At 42.6% G+C, this 19263-nt stretch overlaps 1 protein-coding gene across 7 annotated transcripts in view; it reads left to right on the top strand.

Annotated features, from left to right (window-relative positions):
- Positions 1 to 17431, top strand: part of Cadm1 (cell adhesion molecule 1) — a 337330-nt gene extending 319899 nt beyond the window's left edge. For 4 of the 7 annotated variants that reach the window (XM_004856635.4, XM_004856634.4, XM_004856633.4 and 1 more), the window contains 2 exons: positions 12334 to 12465; positions 14436 to 17431. In XM_004856635.4, the coding sequence (XP_004856692.1) occupies positions 12334 to 12465; positions 14436 to 14554 (251 nt within the window). In that variant the 3' untranslated portion in view covers positions 14555 to 17431. Of the gene's footprint in view, positions 1 to 405; positions 460 to 12333; positions 12466 to 14435 lie in introns of all 7 variants that reach the window. The other 3 variants (XM_004856632.4, XM_004856630.4, XM_087212409.1) reach the window with 1 other exon arrangement.
- Positions 17432 to 19263: the final 1832 nt, after the last annotated feature.

Raw genomic sequence — 19263 nt, 5'->3', positions numbered from 1 at the left:
CAATTTACACTAAAATGTGAAATAAAGCTTACATACATCAGTATGTAACATCTAAATACATTTGTATTTAAGAGATATAGCAGAGCATCCACAGCTAACTATCAAGCTTTTTTTTTCTTTTTGCATGCTGTTATGAATGAGTGATTTTAAACATTCACCTTCATGTTTCATGTGCTTTGAACAGTGGAGACTGAGGAATATTTCTGCCTCGATTGTGTATCAATAACAAAATTATATGATTGAAGAAATGAGCTTATGGATCAATACATTCAAGCTATCCAAAAAACGTGAGAGATAGCAAGAGATTTGGCTCATGTTTTTAAAAAAATTCATCCTCAGTTCTTAAGTGTTTTGTTTATGTCCCTCGAGGAATGAAAAGAAAAACGATTTGTTTTTACTTGTAAGGCCTTACTCAGTTGCCCAATTCCGCAGAAGAACTGGACAGTGAGGATCTCTCAGGTAAGGGATAGTCATTAGGTAAGGCACTGCAGTGTCCAACCTGTGGACACTCTGTCCACTTTTACAAAATGGCCCTTTGCTTTGGTGAGCAGTCAATTGGCCCATGTGGATTTTGAGACAAACAAAAGAACAAATTTTTATCAACACTTTCTTCCTCCCCATTCACCTTCCTACTTCTCTCCCTTGTGGTACTAGTATTTGTAGATGAGATTGAGGCCAGGGCTGTTAATGCAGTAGAGGTCAAGTTATCTTTGAGGTTGTACTAAAGCCACTCTGGGTTCAGTGGCTTTAAATAATGTTTATGTCCTAGATATATAATGGCTCAGGAGAAATTTTGTTGCATTACAAAGCAGTTTAAGGATGTTGGATTATGTGACAAGATATTAAACTCATGTTGACTGTCTTCTTCTATGGAATAGACTGGAAAACCCATGTCATTGTTATCTTAGAAGCAGGGAATAGGGGAGAGCAGGGAGGAACAGGGTTGGGGGGGACAATTGTTTTGTCACACACCATGATGTAAACTAATTATCCACCTCAGACCTTTTTCACAGCACACTGAGCTCTTGCAAAAGTAGGTTTCATGCTTGATTCCAGAATTTAGGTGTTACTAATCCAGAATAAGAAGCATATCCTAAAAAGGAGGGAGAGAGGAGATTTAAAGTGGTCAGAGCTAAACAATTATATGAGCTCCCATGATGTTGTGAGACTTCACTGCCAACCAGCTGCAGCTCCTTAAACATTTCCATCAGTCACCTAGTAAGTTAGTGAGCAAAGTCCTTTTCTCGTCATCACAATGGGAAGGAATAAGGCGTAGGATTATGAATGCTCACCCAAGCCCATTGGAAAGGAAGGTTCCGTATTATTCTTTCCTGAAGTTTTCACTGCCGCTCCCTTGAATAGCTGGTTGCTGAGATGCAGTCCTTAAGTCTCACCCAGTGAGAAAACAAGGTTACTATCTTGAAACCACCCACCCAGTTTTTCAAAATACAGTAGATTTCTTGCCAACTATATCCTCTGTTAAACCTCAAGGATATCTTTACTTTTCTGTTATCTACCATGTGCCAGTGTGAGCTTAGCTGCTGGATTTTCCCAGATTGGAAGCTTCCAGGAAGCCACATTGGTTTTGTTCACTGCTGCACCCCTGTACTGTAGTCAGCACCCAGAGGGTACTTGTTGGATGAATGAATGAATGAATGAATGAAACTGAATCCCAAGGAATTTAGATAAGTAAATAGAAGATTAGAAAGAGAGCCAACCCATCAACAATGCATTGTTTACCTCTTATTTATGGTGTATTTGGAGAATTTGCAAAAGCCTTAACCTAATTTTCCTTAAAAAGAGTAGATAAGTCCTTCTTCTTGCTTAAAGTGTAACTGGAAGTAATGGAGAACATGTGTTCCTGGTTGCAGATGGTCTCAGTTCTGATAAGGACCCTAAACAAAACAGCCCTCTGACACAGTGGCCCAGGCAATTGGATCTTTTAAGGATCCTTAGAAGAAATCTTCTGAGTGGTCCTGATCCCCCTTGGCATAGTAGCCAGACAAGGATCACTCAGATAGGCACAAGTAATTTTTCTCCTCTTTAGACATACGTGACAAAACCAGCCATCCACCCCTCCACAAGCATCATCAATTAGGAATACTCCAGGTCTCAGCCCTGCACCATGTCAGATGGATCCCTGCTGTAGTTCTATCAATCACCCAAGTCAGGAGCAATAAACCAACACCTGTTTGTGTTCATAATAACTCGGTTAAATTAATAATTACATTGTCCCCCTCCCCCACTCCCTCTAAGAACACTGCAGTCCTATCGCTTGGGAGCTGTAAGTCATGTACAACAGTGATGAACTAGCAGGCTGGGGCCAGGGCTGCCTTTGCATTTGGTCTGATGAACTAATCAAAAACTGATTAGCACCTTTGTTCAAAGGGAATGCTGATTAATCAATTACTATTGATTGTGAGCTTAGCTTCACTCAGCAGCAAAGAGACATCTGAAGGGAAAAAAAAACAACCAATAAAAATTGAGCAGCTGTCATAGTGTTTAAATTTATTAAAACAAAATACATTATTTTTTATGAAGCTGTCTTGAAATGGGTCACTGAAGGGGAGCATATTGATTGAGAAAGGATGAACTTCTCAAATTTCTGTAGCCTAGAGACTGAATTCAATTATAATACAAGACAAACAGGTTAACACCCGTCTTAAACAGCCCATCAATAAATTAGAGTAGGTGTTGCACATTTAATGCTAAACTGTGGTAATGAATATTATCCATTCCTGCTGCATGGGGGTAGAAATTCCATCCTTTTTGTATAGTTGAAAAATATTATATACTTCCAAATAATGATGGTCTGTTTTCTCCTTGACCTTCTGTCCCCACGTCCCCCATTCGCCAGTTCCACTTCCTCAATCAATGACAGTTTCCTAAGCAGCATATGGTGTGCCATCCTCACCCAGCAAAGCAGGTCACTCAGCTGATCTTCCTCTGTAATCTGCAGTAAAAAAATGGTGCTTGTGTGTAGTTCAGTGATTTAATTATTGGCAGACCTAGGGAGCTTATCCAGTTCTACTTTGAACCCTTTCGTTTACTTTTTGGGTGTTAACTTTATTGATGATGAATCCACATGAGTTTTGAATTGTTTTATCAATCACATCTGCTGTTTCCTGGTGACAGCTGGTGGTTATTGCCACCCATGTGGAATAGAATAGCTTTAAGCATTAATTTATCCTTCATTTTTATTTTAATTTTTAAAAAATGTCTTCAACTGCTTCCCTCCCTTCAGCAATGGAGGGGCCTTTGGGAACAGTTTGGTGGAGTAAGGTGGTAATAGTGTGCCAGAGACTGGGCCTGCAGCATAATCAAAGCCATCCATCCATCAACCTTCTTTGAAGCAAAGGCACCAAAGAAATGCCACAGCTGCTTTCAACTGTTGCCCTAGAAATGAGGTGGTAATCTGGAAATATCCTACATGTCTCTCACAATCCACACACACACAATAAAAATAGAGGGCAATTCTGCACAAGTTTTATCACCCTTTCCTAGGTCTTAGGAAAATCCAAGTGAATCAACAACAGTCCCCTAAATGGATCACAAAGAAAGCATGGGCTCAAATAGAATCTAAATTTAGATAATGGAAGCTCTTAAAAGCCTTTGGATCCAGGGTATCAGTCAAGGTAGAATGTATGGCCAGCTGGTTCCTGGAGTGTCTAAAGGCTTCACTAACTTGCTTAAAATTTTGTATGACTCAGGAGCCATAGCATTTAGGGAGGGGATCTCTTTTCTTACTGGTCTGCACATAAAGTATGCTCCAGATTTGCCCAACAGGCTATGTTATTTCCTTGGTAGAGTAATAATAATGATAATATAGAAAATGTCAAGAACCAAATGAGCTAGATACGTTTAAGATATGGCCTGTGACTCCAAAGTGTGGTATGATTTGGCTTGTGTCTGTATCATACTTCAGTTTAGAAAGCTTTTTCACACATTTTGTCTCATTTAATCTTTATTCAAGAAAATTTGAACTCTGTGTTCTGGGCACTGGGCTGGCACCAGGAATGTAGCAGTGAACAAGACCAAATGGGAGCTGAAGCAGGTGTGGATGTCAGCCCTGATCTCATATGGTGACTTTCTAGTGAGGAAAATATCCGAAACACAAGTTTGGAACAGTGACAAATGCTATGAAAAAATAATCCTGGATAAAGTGAAAGGGAGAACAGAAGCAGGGAGGAATTACAGAGCAGTTTACAAAAGCTCACCTTGGGGGTGTGGGGTTATTGAGACAGGAAGGCCTGTAGATGAGAAAGCCAGCTATGGGAGGATGTCATGAACATCCTATGCAACTGTTAAAGAAAGGTTGTTAGTCTGCTTATCAGTGAAGAAACTGGTATAAGTGATTTACTTAATGCACAGTCAGATTTGAGCCTGAGTCCTCTTGCCTCCAAGGGAAATAGAGGGCTTTGGTGTAGAGTGGTCATCCTTCTCCTGTGAACAGCTTCCTTTCCTATGGAGCCTTTGGGAATCCTGTTCCTCTTGATTCTTGTCATGTCAGTGTGTGCATCCAGGGAATGAAGAGGGCAAATTCAGGCTCTCCGTATCCCATCACATAGAGAGCCATGTATTGAATGACCTGGAAGGATTTTTGATCCAGCATTTTAAAAAAAGGCTTCTACCCCTTTAAAGAAAACATGCGCTGGGGATTTAGCTCAGTGGTTCTGCCACCGCCTGCCTGGCAAGCGTAAGGAGTTTGATCCCTGGTACCAAAAAAAAAAAAAAAGAAAGAAAGAAAACCTAAACTCTCCTCTGGTATGTCAGTGCCACTGTCCCATTGATTCCCCTGAACTGTCAGTTGGTTTTCCCCTGAGGTGGTCCTAAAAGGAATGGGAAAGTGGTGATTTGGAAAATGTTAAAACATGTAAATTCCCCTCTTTCAGAATCCAGTTTAGTGCCAGGCAGTAGACTAACAAATCTCACTGGGGCCCTACCAGCCTCTCAGTGACTCCCACAACGTGAGTTTGAACTTCATCCTACTGCCCATCTTTCCCATAATCCAACATGCCACTGTTTCCACCATGGGGAGGAAGGAGACCACCAAATAGGAACTTTCCTCCAAACTCAAAAAGAGGCAGGCCACAATGCAAAGTGTGAATTCCAGTTCTACAGGTTGGACACTGCTTTGGGGTGACTTCACCATACTCATTAATCCATCCTCCTCACACCCCTAAATGCCTGAGGTCCACTAAAGCATCTTTCTGCAGAGAGAGATTCTAGTGGGAATTGTGTGTTTGGAAATACTTTACAACTCTGTCCTGTTTCTCAAGTGACTACTCCTTTAAGGAAAACTCTGGTGTCATCCTCAGTGCCTTCCCTTTGCTTAAGATGAAGAAGGCAATCACACTTCTAAGTCTTTATTATTATGGGATGAATAGAGTAAAGTCGGAAGTGTGGCTTTTGGTCTCTCTGGTGATGCTAAATGCCTTGGGAGGATTTGCATTCTGTAGCATCAAATCATCTCCACTGTTGGCTAAATTAACTAAATCAATTGACTTGAGAGAAGAAAAAATTAGCGTTTTTTTTTAAACCAAGTCATTTATTATATTTAGCTGACAACAAGTATTTAATATTCTTGACACTCAAATGGTATGCCTGGATCATATCTTGAACTAGGTAGCCTTCAGCTGCCAGGCCTACAGCCTCAACCCCCAAAGAGGACAGTGAGGCCATTAGTTACACTCTGTATTAATTCCATGTAAGTGCAAAGAAAGACCTCAGTGACTTCAACTCAGTGTTCATTGGGCATCTTATTCTGAGCAGTGCTGACTATGCACTAGAACCATTACCCCTAGAGGGCTCAGAATTGTGCATCATGAGTCTGTGGTAAGAACTGGAAAAACCCTCCTAAGCTTTCATATAGCAGATTTAGCTTTGGCAAACACTTGCTCAGTCTCTCTGATAGGCCAAGCCTGAGCCAGATATGCACTGTCAAATGCAACAATACATTGGCCTCTCAAAGCAACCCTGTGAAGTATGTAATTGTGCTCAGTGTCTTAGAGGACCTGCTTGACCTGCATAAAGTCACAGAGAAAAAATAATGAAGCTCAAGTTCTATCCCAGATCTGATGGCAGGTCCAGGGCACTTTCCCACAGGCCATGCAGGAGATGAGCTTCTAACTCATCCTCTCTTAGGACCTGTTTTTGAGCAGTGTAGGCAGTGACAGCCCAAGAGAGCTGAGTCCTGATCACTGAGTGGTGACAATGTACAGCCACAATCTGTGTGCAGTACTTCTAATTTAAATGAACACATACTGAGCTCTGGGTGGCACAAAGAGGATGATTACTGCAATTTTCCTTTAAGTAGCTTAACATAGTTCCTTCGAATAGTTGCAGCGACATTGCTAGAATTGAGTGCAGCTGACAGGTAGTAGACTAGACGCCTGGGATGCTGTATGGGAATCTTCATGATTTTCTTGCCTTTCGTTTATTCCTTCCCTTCCATTTTCTAAGACAGAAAAGAAAGGTTATGCTGCATAGAGGCTAGTGTGCTCCAATATATATTAAAATCTTAATGGGAAAGCTGTGCATGTACTGTATACATTTACTACTCTCTGACAAGAGGGAATTAAATGTCAGAAGGATTTGTAGCATCTATAATTGAATTGGTGCTGAGAAAAGCAAATCTTAAAGAAGAATAACATATTAGGATTAGCAAATAATGTGGCATTTTGTCAGCGCTTGCCATTCAGTTTGTTCCCCTTCAGTAATAAAGTTGTGCTTTTTAAAATGCACACTTATTTTTGTTGCCTGGATGAGAGCTACAATAGGTGATGACAGTGAGTGGAGCATTTTTCAGATGACAACAGTTTTTTGGTGTGAATGTTTTGGGCTTTTTAATTGTTGTTTGTTTTTATTTTTTTAAGTCAGATTTTATTTTTGCTTCAGATTTGGAAAATCTACTGCCAGAGTTTTTCATTCTTCCTAGCAAGAAGTAGCAAATGATATCATAGTCATTAAGCTTTCCCTGAGACAGACTAATCCCTACAGCCCTAGGAAGCTAGAGAGAGCATTTCTATTATAAACAACAATTCTGAGAGCTTTTAATTAAACTGATTTGTCCAGCAAGACTACAACTGAACCAAGTGATGGAACTGTTGCACAAAGTCAATGATTTTAGCATATTCTCCAGTCATCCATGGATAGGGGAAGGTTGAATATCTGAATAGTCCAGTAAATAAGAATATAACCTCCCAGTGTCTTAAACACCAACTTTGAAAATGAGAACTAAGGTAGATCATAACCTCTGGAAAGAATGAATATATGCAGTTAAGTGGAGTGTCTAGTTCCAAGTTCACTAGAATGTGCCTGTGCCAGGAAGGTCTGAAATGTGCAGGAAAGCCAATGTGCTGTGACCAGCGTGCCCCTTGCTGCACATTTCATTGTATATCAATGTTTCACACTTCAGTTCCTTAGAGGTACAAAACTGGGAGTCTTTTTGGCCGAGTGACCTCGGTTTTGTTCAACCCTGAGCTTCAAGGTGGGCCGGCTGCAGTATCAGTGAGGGTTCTGCTCAGTGAGTCCCACTTCCCAAGTCCCTCTTTGCCAAGAGCTTGTCTGGGATATTCTGGCCGTTTCTTGGTGACCCCTGGATCCTTATTTTGACAGCAGAGCCTCCTAGGCTTATCACAGATCCATGATTATGGCATTTGCATGCCAGGTCACATTCCATGGCCCATGCCAGGTGGCAGGGAAACCACAGAAACTGCAGAGTCCTGGGGAACACAGGCAACATGGCTGAGCCAGTGCTGCCCGCAGATGAGTTTGGCAGGTGGTTTAAGGAGTGAAAACAAGTAAGAGAAAAAAGGGGAGTCCTCTGGAGGAGGAAGGGGAAGGAATCTGGAGTCCAGCAGCAGTCATTTTTGTCCAGCTCTGGGGAGCTACTGCCTTCACAACTTCCCCCCTCACACTGCTGCTCTTGAGGAGTGCCCAGACCAGGTCAGCTGACCCAAGGGAAAGAAAGCTGAGCAGTTCAGGGCATCCCCCTTGGGAGTTACTTTGAGGAGAAGGTTGTTGTTGTTGTTGTTATTGTAGTCCTATGACTTCTAAGGTGCTGAAGTGAGCCCAGGGGAGCTTAAAGCCGTGACCCAAGCATTAGTAGCCAATTTAACATTCCTCATGCAGCTTCTGCACTCTCACCTGGAGCCAAGTTGTTTCAACTTTTTGCCAAAAGAAATGCTAACTCATGACCGCTAAACGGCTCGTGATGTGTCTGTCACACTTAGAGCCATGCAAGTAGCTACAGGATGGGACAGACAAGCAGGAAGGTTATACCACAGCTGAGAGTTGTCTTGAACACCTCCCAGCATTACAGTGTCATAAGTCAGAATCATTCAACAGGCAGGCCTAATTCCCTTGAAGTCATATGTGAAATGACTCTACATGGACCGTGTTGCACATGCATGTCTAGTTCTTCACGGCTGGAATAACCTTTCTGCCATCAGCATATACCCAGCAGAAACATGACTTTACCTTTCAGGATGATAGGGACAGAGCTTAGTCCAAAATGGAAATACTCTTACAACCCATACTAGGCAAGAGGAACAATTGTAGTTTCTTAGAGGGAACAAGAAAACTTCATTTTCCAAGCCCAAGGAGATACCCATTTGCTTAAGGATGGGAGGTGATTATTTGTTTGTTTTTGGTTTTGTGAGAATTGTTTTGTTTTTATGGAGGGTTTTGTGGTAGTGATGGGTTTATTTGTCACAGTACTGGGGATTGAACCCAGGGCCCTCATACTTAACTACATCCTCAGCCCCTTTTGAGATAAGGTCTCGCTAAATTGCTCAAGCTGGCCTCACACTTGATATCCTCATGCCTCAGCCACCCAGAGTCTTGGGATTATAGGCATGAGCCTCAATGCCTGGTTAGCATGGGGCATGTTTACAAGTGCTACACGCCCATGATTATTTTTCAATTGAGAAGCTGAGGGTAACTGTAGAATTGGTTTCCTTCTCTACCTGACTCAGAAAGGGAGCCAGAAATTTGGAGAGGCTGTCCCCAGGAAAGCTGGCACTGAATGGGACCTGCATCAAGGGTTCTCCTCCCTAAGAGGAGCAAGAACTGCAGCTGATGTGAAAGCCACAGCTCTTTCACCTAGAAGTAATGTTTCAAGGAGCAGGCCAGAGTTCCTGCCTTATGAGTGGAATGGGGAAGGCCACTGGGCCACGGACTTTGGCAGAGACATGACACGCTCCTTTTTGGTGACTGACCTTTTCCTCAGTCTTCAGTATTGCCCCTCCTGTAGTACCATGTGCTGTTGCTTTCTATCAGGAGGGAGGCATCAGTGCACAGGTGCAGGCAGCTCCCTTGCACCAGGTGACTTGACTCAGTCGGTGGCACCATCAGACCTCTGCCTTCCATCCCACACAGCAGCAGAAGGGAGTAAGATGGGTCTGCAAACAGCTGTGCTCATCACAGGGGAGTCCACGCCATGACAGGCACTTAGGAGCCGGCACAACTCTATTACTGCCTCCCACAGTAAACCCAGGAGGTGGGAGTGGGGCGGAAAGAGGCGGTAGGGAGCTCGTAACTGGCAATGTTCCCTGTAAATTAAACATCAGTTACCTTCTGTGTCCGTCTGCAGTAATTGAAGGCAAGAAAAATGTCTTAGTGATTAACTGGTGGTAGTAAACTTTCTGATCAAAGTAAGTATCAGAAGATAGCTAGAAAGATTATGCTTATAAATAAGTATCTGCAAAATATGTAAGTCCTTGAGGGTGGGGATGATAACTAGAACTTAGGTGTTTCATTTGGGCTAACTGCAGAGGGAAAATACCAACACCGAGCATATTTACTAAATCATGGGGACCAAAGGTCAGATGAATAGTTTTAACTCAGAAAATTAATCCCACAGATACATGCCTTTTGAGATTTTCTTTTGAGGAGGTTTTCGTTTGCTTTTCTTTGTCCCAGAGGGCCCACATGCTTGCTCTTCCGCTCTCTGGTTTTATAAGTCTTCTAGAGTGTGCCTGCACCTAGGCATGGAAGAAGCAATGTTTTACCAGTGAACAAGAGAGTACCTTCCCTCAAATAAGTTAGAGCTGTCTTTGGGCAGCTTGTGGAAGCTTCTCTCTGTTCTCAGCCAGCCCCCAGATAAGATCTCTCTCCACCTCTTGCTTCTTGCACCTCCTTCCTTTCCTCAATATCTAGCATCACTTTGTCTGCCTCACCCGGTTCTAAGACATATGAATTCTAGTAGTAGACATATGGAAGACATATAAATTCTAGTAGGTCTGAAGCTCATGGCAGCTGGAGATTAGTTAATTCTTATTGCTACAAGTCCCCTAATTTGACAGCTCCCCAAGGAAAATACACCTGGCTGGCCTTACTGTTGCTTGTGTACCCCTGTGAACACTTCTGTACTTGAGCGATTGGGGTACAAGCCTGCAGTGCGTAAAACCCTCTCTTCCAGCATCACCCCAAGGGAGTTCTCCCCTTCGACAAGCTCTCTTGTCTGTAAAAGAGAAAAAAATTTCCATGGCGAGTTCTGCCTTGTGGGAATATCTTTGAGACGATGGAGGCTGTAGCATCTGCAATCGGCAACACTTTGGGCTGAGGAGGGAGACACCTCTCCAACACTTTTTGAGCCGAGCTTATTAGACAGGTTGCTGGAGGGGCTCGCACATCACGGCGCAGGCTAATTGGCTTCGGAGCTCTCTGCCTCCAACCCATCTCCATCCTCCAATTAAACTCCCATCATCCTGTTGTCCTGGGCAACCCGCTGCTGCCTCTGATTTGGCACTTCTGTTTGGGTTTGGGGTTTTGGTTTTTCTGTACTCCTTTCAAAGGTAACTTAATGAAACACTTTAAATACTCCATTTTTAAAATTTAAACTCTTTTAATTAAAGCACTTTTCATGGAACCCTCAGTCACGAGTTATTTCCCCACATCCTTCAGTACTTAATCTCCAAGCAGAATTGGAAATATCGATAGAAAGTGTAAATCATGCCCTCCTGCTGAAAGCGTTGTATCAGGTTTCGGCTCAAAAGAGCACCATTACCTTTAGCTGTCACGGATCTGTACACTTGATCGATAAACTTCAAATATTATTAGAGGTGGAGGCTTCAGAGATTTGCTCTGTTCTTTGGAGAGAGACAGAGATAAATCTTTCTTAGAAATTGACTTGAATTTGCACTCTCAGTCTTCCTGGTGAAATGCATTTCTCTTAGGCGTCCAGCAACTGCAAGGGGGACAGATTTATAGGCCATGTGCTTCTTGTACTGAAAGATTTAAATGGTAAATCCTTCACATATGACTTCACAAATCATGTAAAGTTAAAAGATTTTTACCGTTTCTGTTGCTGCTGTGCTTAAATTGTAGGGTACAGCTAGTAAATCATTTTAATGGAGGTGTCGTACTTGACTCAATAAAAAAAAAAAAGACAGTGGTTTAGCTTCCACTCCAAAATGTTAATGTATTAATCAACGGGAGAATAATTGTTTTTTACTGCATTATAAATCTCGGGTGCCATTAGGATTTCAGCAAGGGGTGATGTAGCCACATTCCTAAATTAAAATTGTTTACACTGCCATACATCCATTCTGCATCACCATAGCTCATTCTGGGTTCATTTTGGAGTTGTTCCCCAGCCAAACATGTCGTTCCTCAGTCGGAAGAAGACATCCTGAGGGAGTGATGCTTATAAAGGAAAATTAATTGCATCATGCAGTGTTAAATAAATAAAATAAAAACCATCTGTGGCAATGGACAATTATTCCTTGCTGTCTTTTTTGAAATAGGTTTTTAGGTTTTAAATTGAGGCTTACTCCCTCGTACATCCTCAATGTAGCAAGCATGTCACTTATCCTTAGTCTTATAATCCTTATTTTATCTCTAGGCAGCTGTGGCTTTTGAGCTCTTTGCTTTTCCCCTGCATATACCCATTAGGGAATAAGTCACTGGGCCTCCATAGAAAGATCTTCCTCTCCAGTTTCTGTGATTGCCTAAAGGTGCCATTCAGGGCAGCCTCAAATAGCCAGGTCAGTTTCCTTAATTAGGATCTGCATCTGGATTCCGAGTGAGCACCAAGACTAGGTCAGGACTGGATAGACTTCCTCTCCCCCTCCTGCCGCCCTAAGCCTGTTCCACATGCATTGGCACTCCTGTGCTGCTTATAATGAAACTGCCTTTGGGGAGAACAGATCAATTCAGCACTAGACAGGTCAGTCTGTTCCTTCAGTGTAACTTGATCCATCTGGACTGTTCTCTCTGACTCCTCCATTAAAAAGAAAGGTGGCCTTCTGACCCTGGTGGCAGTGTTGCCAGGGCTCCTGGTGTCTTATAATAAGCTCTACATCCCTATTCCTCTTGTGATTTCAACAGATTCTCGAGCAGGTGAAGAAGGCTCAATAAGGGCGGTGGATCATGCTGTGATTGGCGGCGTCGTGGCCGTGGTGGTGTTCGCCATGCTGTGCTTGCTCATCATTCTGGGGCGCTATTTTGCCAGACATAAAGGTAAGCAAGGTGCTTTGGCAGGCAGGAGCAACATGTCACCACAGCCCCTACATTTGGAGACTTTGCAGGGTTGTTCTTGATAGGCAGTTTAGTGTATATGGTCACACCACCTATCTGATTTCTGAAACTGGGAGAGGAAAAAAAAGCAGAACCTTAGCAGCTGCTGATTAGGTCTCTGGCAATTGATGAGGAACATTCCTTGATTTGGATTTTCTCTAAATATAAAGCTTTATAGAGTTGTTACTCTCCAGCCCAGAAATGGGGATAAAGTAAAAATGACAAAGTAAGGGGCTGCTGTGTGAGGGGCAGTGTGAACTCTGCATGGTAAGCATGGAAAAGTCTACCCACAACAGGCTATTTCCTAGGAGGCAGGCAGATGAGCCCTGTTCCCTGGCCCCAAACTCTGGGTGATTACACTAACTAGCCAGGAGGGCTAGAATACTTCCTTGGGGTGATGTACCCAGGTTATAGAAAATCCTTCGCCTTAAAAGCCACATAAATATGTATTTTTTAAATTATCAGTGCAATTGATTTAAATTGCCATTAATCACCACACTTATCAGCTGTGCAGTCTGGATGGGCAATCATCATTTCTTGGGCTCCTCCTCTCTGCCCCATGCTGCTATGAGCTTCTTCTCCCCTTCTGGAAATTTATTCTTCCTTTTCTTTGTCGGCCCTTGTCTTGCTCACTTGTTTTTCTCAAGCACTGTGCAGTGATCTGGTGGAGTTTTCCAGGCGCTTGCAGACTGCTTGCTTGTAACTGGGGCTTAGGGAAGGTCCCTTGAGCACAGCAGTGGAGGTCCAAGGTACTTGACAAGTGTCCTTCTCAAGCATAACCCAGTTTGGGACTCTCCCAGCTGACTCGCTGAGAACTCTAGCCTCTCAGTGTTCAGCTTGGCAGAGCCAGGAAGGTGAGACCAGGGAGCCTGGCAGAGACTGAGCAGCACCCATGGAAGCCAGGGGAAGAGGGCATGTGCGTCCCTGCAGAATAGAGGGTCCAGAAGGGAAGCACTTGACTTCTCGGCTTCGTCACTCTGAAACCTTAAGATAGATGTCTCAGATGTCTCAGCCTCTTTAAATTTAAGAACCTTTAGAAATACAAAATACAGTGGGAGGAGGGCTATTTGATTATGCCAGGCAGTTGAAGTGCTTCCTACGTACTATACTGAGGTGCAGTCCTTGTCTTCCTCCACGTAAGCTCTTGGGATTTGGTGATAAGAGTGCCACCAATTTTGTAACGTTCTGTCTGTTGTCATTATAAAGCGGCTGTGCCAATTAGCAAATCCATGAATCCGGGTCCGGGCTACAGTTACACCATGAGAAAATCACTTATTCATGAAGACATATCCCAAGCCTTGATTCCAGCCATCACAGTGTCAAATTATTTCCCAATCTGGAACCCTACTCTGGAATGGGAGGCAGAGGGAAATCAAACATACTTGTGCAAGTTCAAGCCTGTTCTCACTTATGGGTAGCCAGTAAAGATTCTCGAAGCCAGGAGACTATGGTTCCAATAAACAATTGAAGATAACAGTAGAAGCATCATCAGGGCCCTAATTCATTTATTGGCTAATTGCTCTTCTTTGCTTTGGTCTTTAACCATGTGCGTGCACATCTCTGGTCATTGGTCTGTGGTGTTTACTGTTTATGTGTTAGTCAGCAGCTCTCCAGCTTTCTGCATTTTAGCTCCCACTCACGTCTTCTTCTGCTGACATCCTCTGGTCATAATCACTGCTCTAATGTCTCATTTGCTGAATTATATCGCAGCGGTTCAGTTGGAGTGGTGCCTTTGGAACCCCCGGATCCTCATTTGTCTTACCCACCTCGCTCTCTTCTTCCAATTGTTTTTTCCCCTCTGCTGCCTGCACACCACTTCGGCTGATGATGGCCATAAAGCAAGTTGCCATCTCTGTACCACCCTACACAGAGGCCATCAGACAGTCACGGTGCTTTACCCCTTCATCTTTCAGGTACATACTTCACTCATGAAGCCAAAGGAGCCGATGACGCAGCAGACGCAGACACAGCTATAATCAATGCAGAAGGAGGACAGAACAACTCTGAAGAAAAGAAAGAGTACTTCATCTAGATCAGCCTTTTTGTTTCAATGAGGTGTCCAACTGGCCCTATTTAGATGATAAAGAGACAGTGATATTGGAACTTGCGAGAAACTCGTGTGTTTTTTTATGAATGGGTGGAAAGCTGCGAGACTGGGAAGGCTTGGGATTTGCTGTGTAAAAAAAAAAAAAAATGTTCTTTGAAAAGTACACACTGCTGTTTGACACCTCTTTTTATTTGTTTGTTTGCTTGTTTTAATTTTTATTTCTTCCTACCAAGTCAAACTTGGGTACTTGGGTTTAGTTTTGATAGATTGCAGAAAATTCTGTGCCTTGTTTTTTTGTTTTGTTTTGTTTATTTGTTGTGTTCTTTTTCTTACTTTTTTTCTCTTTGTGAGCATTTATTTTTCCCAAACAAATTTTGAATTTTTTTTTTTTCCCAAAAAAAATCTCCCATTTTGGAATTTACCTGCTGGGATTCCTCAGATTCTTCTCCTCCCCATTTCTGTTATTGTTTCGACTTTCTTTTGTTTACTTTTGAAGTAACTGCTTTCTGTTCCAAGTTCAGTTTCATAAAAGGAGAACCAGCACAGTTTAGATTTCATAGTTCAGAATTTAGTGTAACCATATTGCATTTTTCTCTGTTGTCGTAAAGATTTGGGTGAACAAACAATGAAAACTCTTTGCTGCTGCCCATGTTTCAAATACTTAGAGCAGTGAAGACTAGAAAATTAGACTGTGATTCAGAAAATGTTCTGTTTGCTGTGGAACTACATTACTGTACAGGGTTATCTGCAAGTGAGGTGTGTCACAATGAGATTGAATCTGTCTTTAATTCCGTGTCTGTAGACGGCTCAGTATAGGTACCCCATGCTGTCCAGAAAGGTTTGGGGGTGGGAAAGACTCCTCCTTTCTCAGTGCCCTAAGCAGACCCGACAGGTGAGGTCTGTTCCTTTTATATAAGTGGACAAATTTGAGTTGCCACAGGAAGGGAGGTAGGGAGGGGGGGAAAGACAGTTCTGCTCTGGTTATTTCTGTTCCAAATGATTCCATCCACCTTTCCCAATCGGCCTTACTTCTCACTAATTTGTAGGAAAAAGCAAGTCTGTGCGTTGTGCGAATAACTGAATGGGACAAGGGGGTTTTTTGTTTTGTTTTGTTTTATGTTTTTTTTTCCTTTGTGCTCAGATAGGAAGGCAGTAGGATGTGGCCTGCATGTACTGTATATTACAGATATTTGTCATGCTGGGATTTCCAACTCCAGTCCGTGTGAAACTTTCATTCCTTCCGATTTGGCTTGACAAAGGCAAAAGGTACAAAAGAAGGGCCGGCATTGTTCTCACACTGGTCTGCTGTCGATCTCAGTTCTCGAAAGGTCAGAGCAGAGGTGGAAAAAACAGCATGTAGAGATTTTCAGTTACTTAATCAAAACTCAAATATGAGTGTTTTTATCTTTTTACCTTTCATACACTAGCCTTGGCCTCTTTCCTCAGCCTTAAGAACCATCTGCCAAAAAATTACTGATCTCGCATGATGACAGCCATAGTGCATAACTACTAAAATAAGTTACCTTGAACATATCTTAGATGGGAAGCCTTGGGAAAGGTAGTCAAGTGACCATTTCCATTTTTTAAGGCAATGTAGGGATTTTCACTGAAATGTCTCGGAAATCTAGAAGTAGTCCTGAAGGACAAAAGCTAAACTCTTACCTTATGTTTTGGTAAGGCTCCAGACTCCAGATAAGAGTCCCTATGGAAAGATGGCATCAAAAAAGATAGTTCTCTCTCTCTCTATATATATATATATAAAAATATATATATTATATAACATTTTCAGTGAGTAATTTTGGATTTTGCAAGGTGCATTTTTACTATTGTTACGTTATGTGGAAAACTTACACTGATTTATTTAAGGGGAAAAAGTGTCAATTCTTTGTTATTTGAAAGTGTGCTTATTTTTCTTGTCTTCATTTTAACCTTTGATAGAACCATTGCAATATGGGGGCCTTTTGGGAACGGACTGGTATGTAAAAGGAAATCCATTATTGAGCAGCATTTTGTTTACCCCTCTCCTATCCCTAGGCACTTAACCAAGACAAAAAGCCACAACAAACATCCCTTTTTCAATGAATTTTATATGTGCAGCTCTATTCCGAGCCCTTAGCACCCATTCTGACCGTAGTGTAACCATATCAAAGGGTGAGATCCATTTAGCATGTTGTCGAAAGGTTTTTCCAGTTGTTCTTTTTAGAAAAAACAAAGACAAAAAACAACCATTGCTCACAGAATTGGCATCTCATCTTTGGAAGCTCCCATCTTTCTGTTTTGAGAAGTGTACAGTAGTGCAGTGCTCCTGATGTAACTTTATGGCTTACAATGTTGACATGTCTCAGGTTCATGTGTTTTGATTGGTGTTTTCCGTCTCAGGTAGATTGCAAAATATAGGCCCCACACATTGGAAAAAAAATAATAAAACAAAGCAAAAACAGGAAATTATGGATTTTAGTTGTATATTGGTTTATGTATTTTTTCTTAAGTATACAGTGCACTGTTTGAAATGTATTGTTGAGTATTACTTTGTACAGGTTGATCACTTTTTTTAGAGTGAAGAAAGAACAAACTTGTTTTTTGTGTTTTTTAAAGGAATATAAAATAATGAAGGATGTATAATTGATGCCAAATAAGCTTGTTCTTTAGTCACACCAATGTCTTATTTTTCCCTCTAGGCCAGTTCTGTTTTTAAGGTGTACATGGACAATGTTACAGTGTAAGAAACTCCATATCCATATGTTCCCATTCGCATTTTGTATTGGTTCATGTATACCATTTTTACAAAAAAAAAAGAAAAAAAAAAGAAGTACTATAAAATATCTGTCTTCTTAATAAAAAAAAGTTAATGTTACAAAGTGATCCTTTAATCTCTTTATGGAGTTCTTACGGATGCCTCAGCCTCAGGGCCCAGCTTCCTCCTTAGGACCTGGTGCAGGGCTCAGCCATGGGCAGTAGTGCTGGGTGCTGGCTGCCAGCTGGGTTTCTTGGGACTGCATTCTCTCTCCTTCTGCTCATCCTTCCTGTCCTCGTCCTCTTCTGCCCTCTCAGCGGACAGGTGAGCCAGGTGCTGGGCTGAATGGCGATGCTTCCGGTGGACTCGGTGATCTGTGCAGGTGTGCAGGATACGGCAGCCGGGCCCCGGGGACAGGCCCAACTGTGGATTTGCCTCTCTTCCTCACCCCCCTCTTTCACCAACCACCCACCAACTTCCCTGTGTTGCCTGCTCCACCTGTCTCTTCCTTTGGGATTTTGTGTCTTAACAGTTCATTCTGCCTTCTTCATTTAAAGTTCTCTCCTTTCACAAAGGAAGACGTGAGCTGCCGAGGACTGGCTTGGCTGCCTCCAGAAGATTGTTCTCACTTGCTGTTTAGGTTACTGACACTTCCAGGCCTGGGTGGACAGCAGGGTTCAGTCTGTTGTCATCGTCCTTGCCTTGCAGGCCGAAAAGAACAATGAGTACTCTTCATGGTGCCTGATCTTATAAATGAGCAGATAATATTTGACTAGTCTCTAAGTGCCCTATCCCACTGCTCCCCCACTGTGGTTGAGTCCCCCCTTCTCTCTCGGTCAGGTAATGGGGAAGAATCAGCAGTGAAAGAAAAGGTAAGCTCCAGAAAAGCCAAACCTGTGTATCTTACTTTGGCCTCTTACGTCCTGGCCTGGTGTCTTGCTTGTCTGCATGTTAAAAAAACAAAACAAAACAAAACAGATATGCAGTTATTGAGCACCTGCTATGTGTCCAGTATTGTGAGGGACAAAGAGAAGGTTAAGGTGGTCTCCGGAGGCCAGCCAGGGTATCACTTATACCATAGGAAAACATGAAGTGACCCTCAGTTCTGAGTGCCACGCTCACGGTAGGAAGGAGCCCAGAGGGTGCTGTGTGGAGAAGGAAGATGCATGGAGGCTGGCAAGTCAGCTTCATGGAGACACTGGGAGCCCTGCTGGATTTAGCAGGGTGGTTTTATGGAGAAGGAACATAAGTTAGAGGTGCAGAGGGCTGTGTAAGCCCAGCCAGCCTGACAATGGGTATGAGAAGAATAAAATGGAATCAACTGTACATGGAGGGTGGATCAGTTGTGGCTGTCCTCAAAGTCCAGCAGAGTCAGCCTTTGCCAGGGGGCAGGGAGCAATGAGGAGTGCACATTCATCATATTTTATAGATGAAGACCCACGTAGGCAATTTGGGCTAGCACTCAAAACGTACAGCTAGAGTGAGCTCACCAGGGATTAAATTTTTAGCTATGAAACTGCAGACAAGTTACCCAACCTTCCTGGCCTTGGTCTCCTGCTCTGTAAGGTAGGGATTGCCATAACCTCCAAAGTTGTTAAATAAGCAATTGCAGGCTGGGGGTGTGTGACTCAGTGATAGAGCACATGTTTAGCATGCAGAAGGTTCTGAGTTCAGTCTTCAGCACCACAAGAAAGAAAGCGGAGGGGGAGTGGGAAGTAAGGTTCCAGCAAAAAATAAGCATTTATCACATGTTCATCAGAATATAGGGTAGAGGCAAATGGTGATTAAAAAGAAACTTACCCATGGCCATAAGAAACAGTTTTTACTTAGAGGGAGCTCTGTCAGGTCCTCTGTGTATGGCCATATCATGCCCCTTTGAACTTTGTCATGGAATTTTAATTACCCCGTCCTTGTCACTATTCAGTAATATGGAAGTTTCAGGCCATGTGTCATGTAATGT

This window comes from Heterocephalus glaber, unplaced genomic scaffold, assembly GCF_053883595.1.
Source record: "Heterocephalus glaber isolate CG9 unplaced genomic scaffold, H.glaber_assembly_v1.0 deba00001429, whole genome shotgun sequence".
In the NCBI taxonomy this organism is placed as follows: Eukaryota; Metazoa; Chordata; class Mammalia; order Rodentia; family Bathyergidae; genus Heterocephalus; species Heterocephalus glaber.
This window is presented reverse-complemented; position numbering and strand designations above follow the sequence as displayed.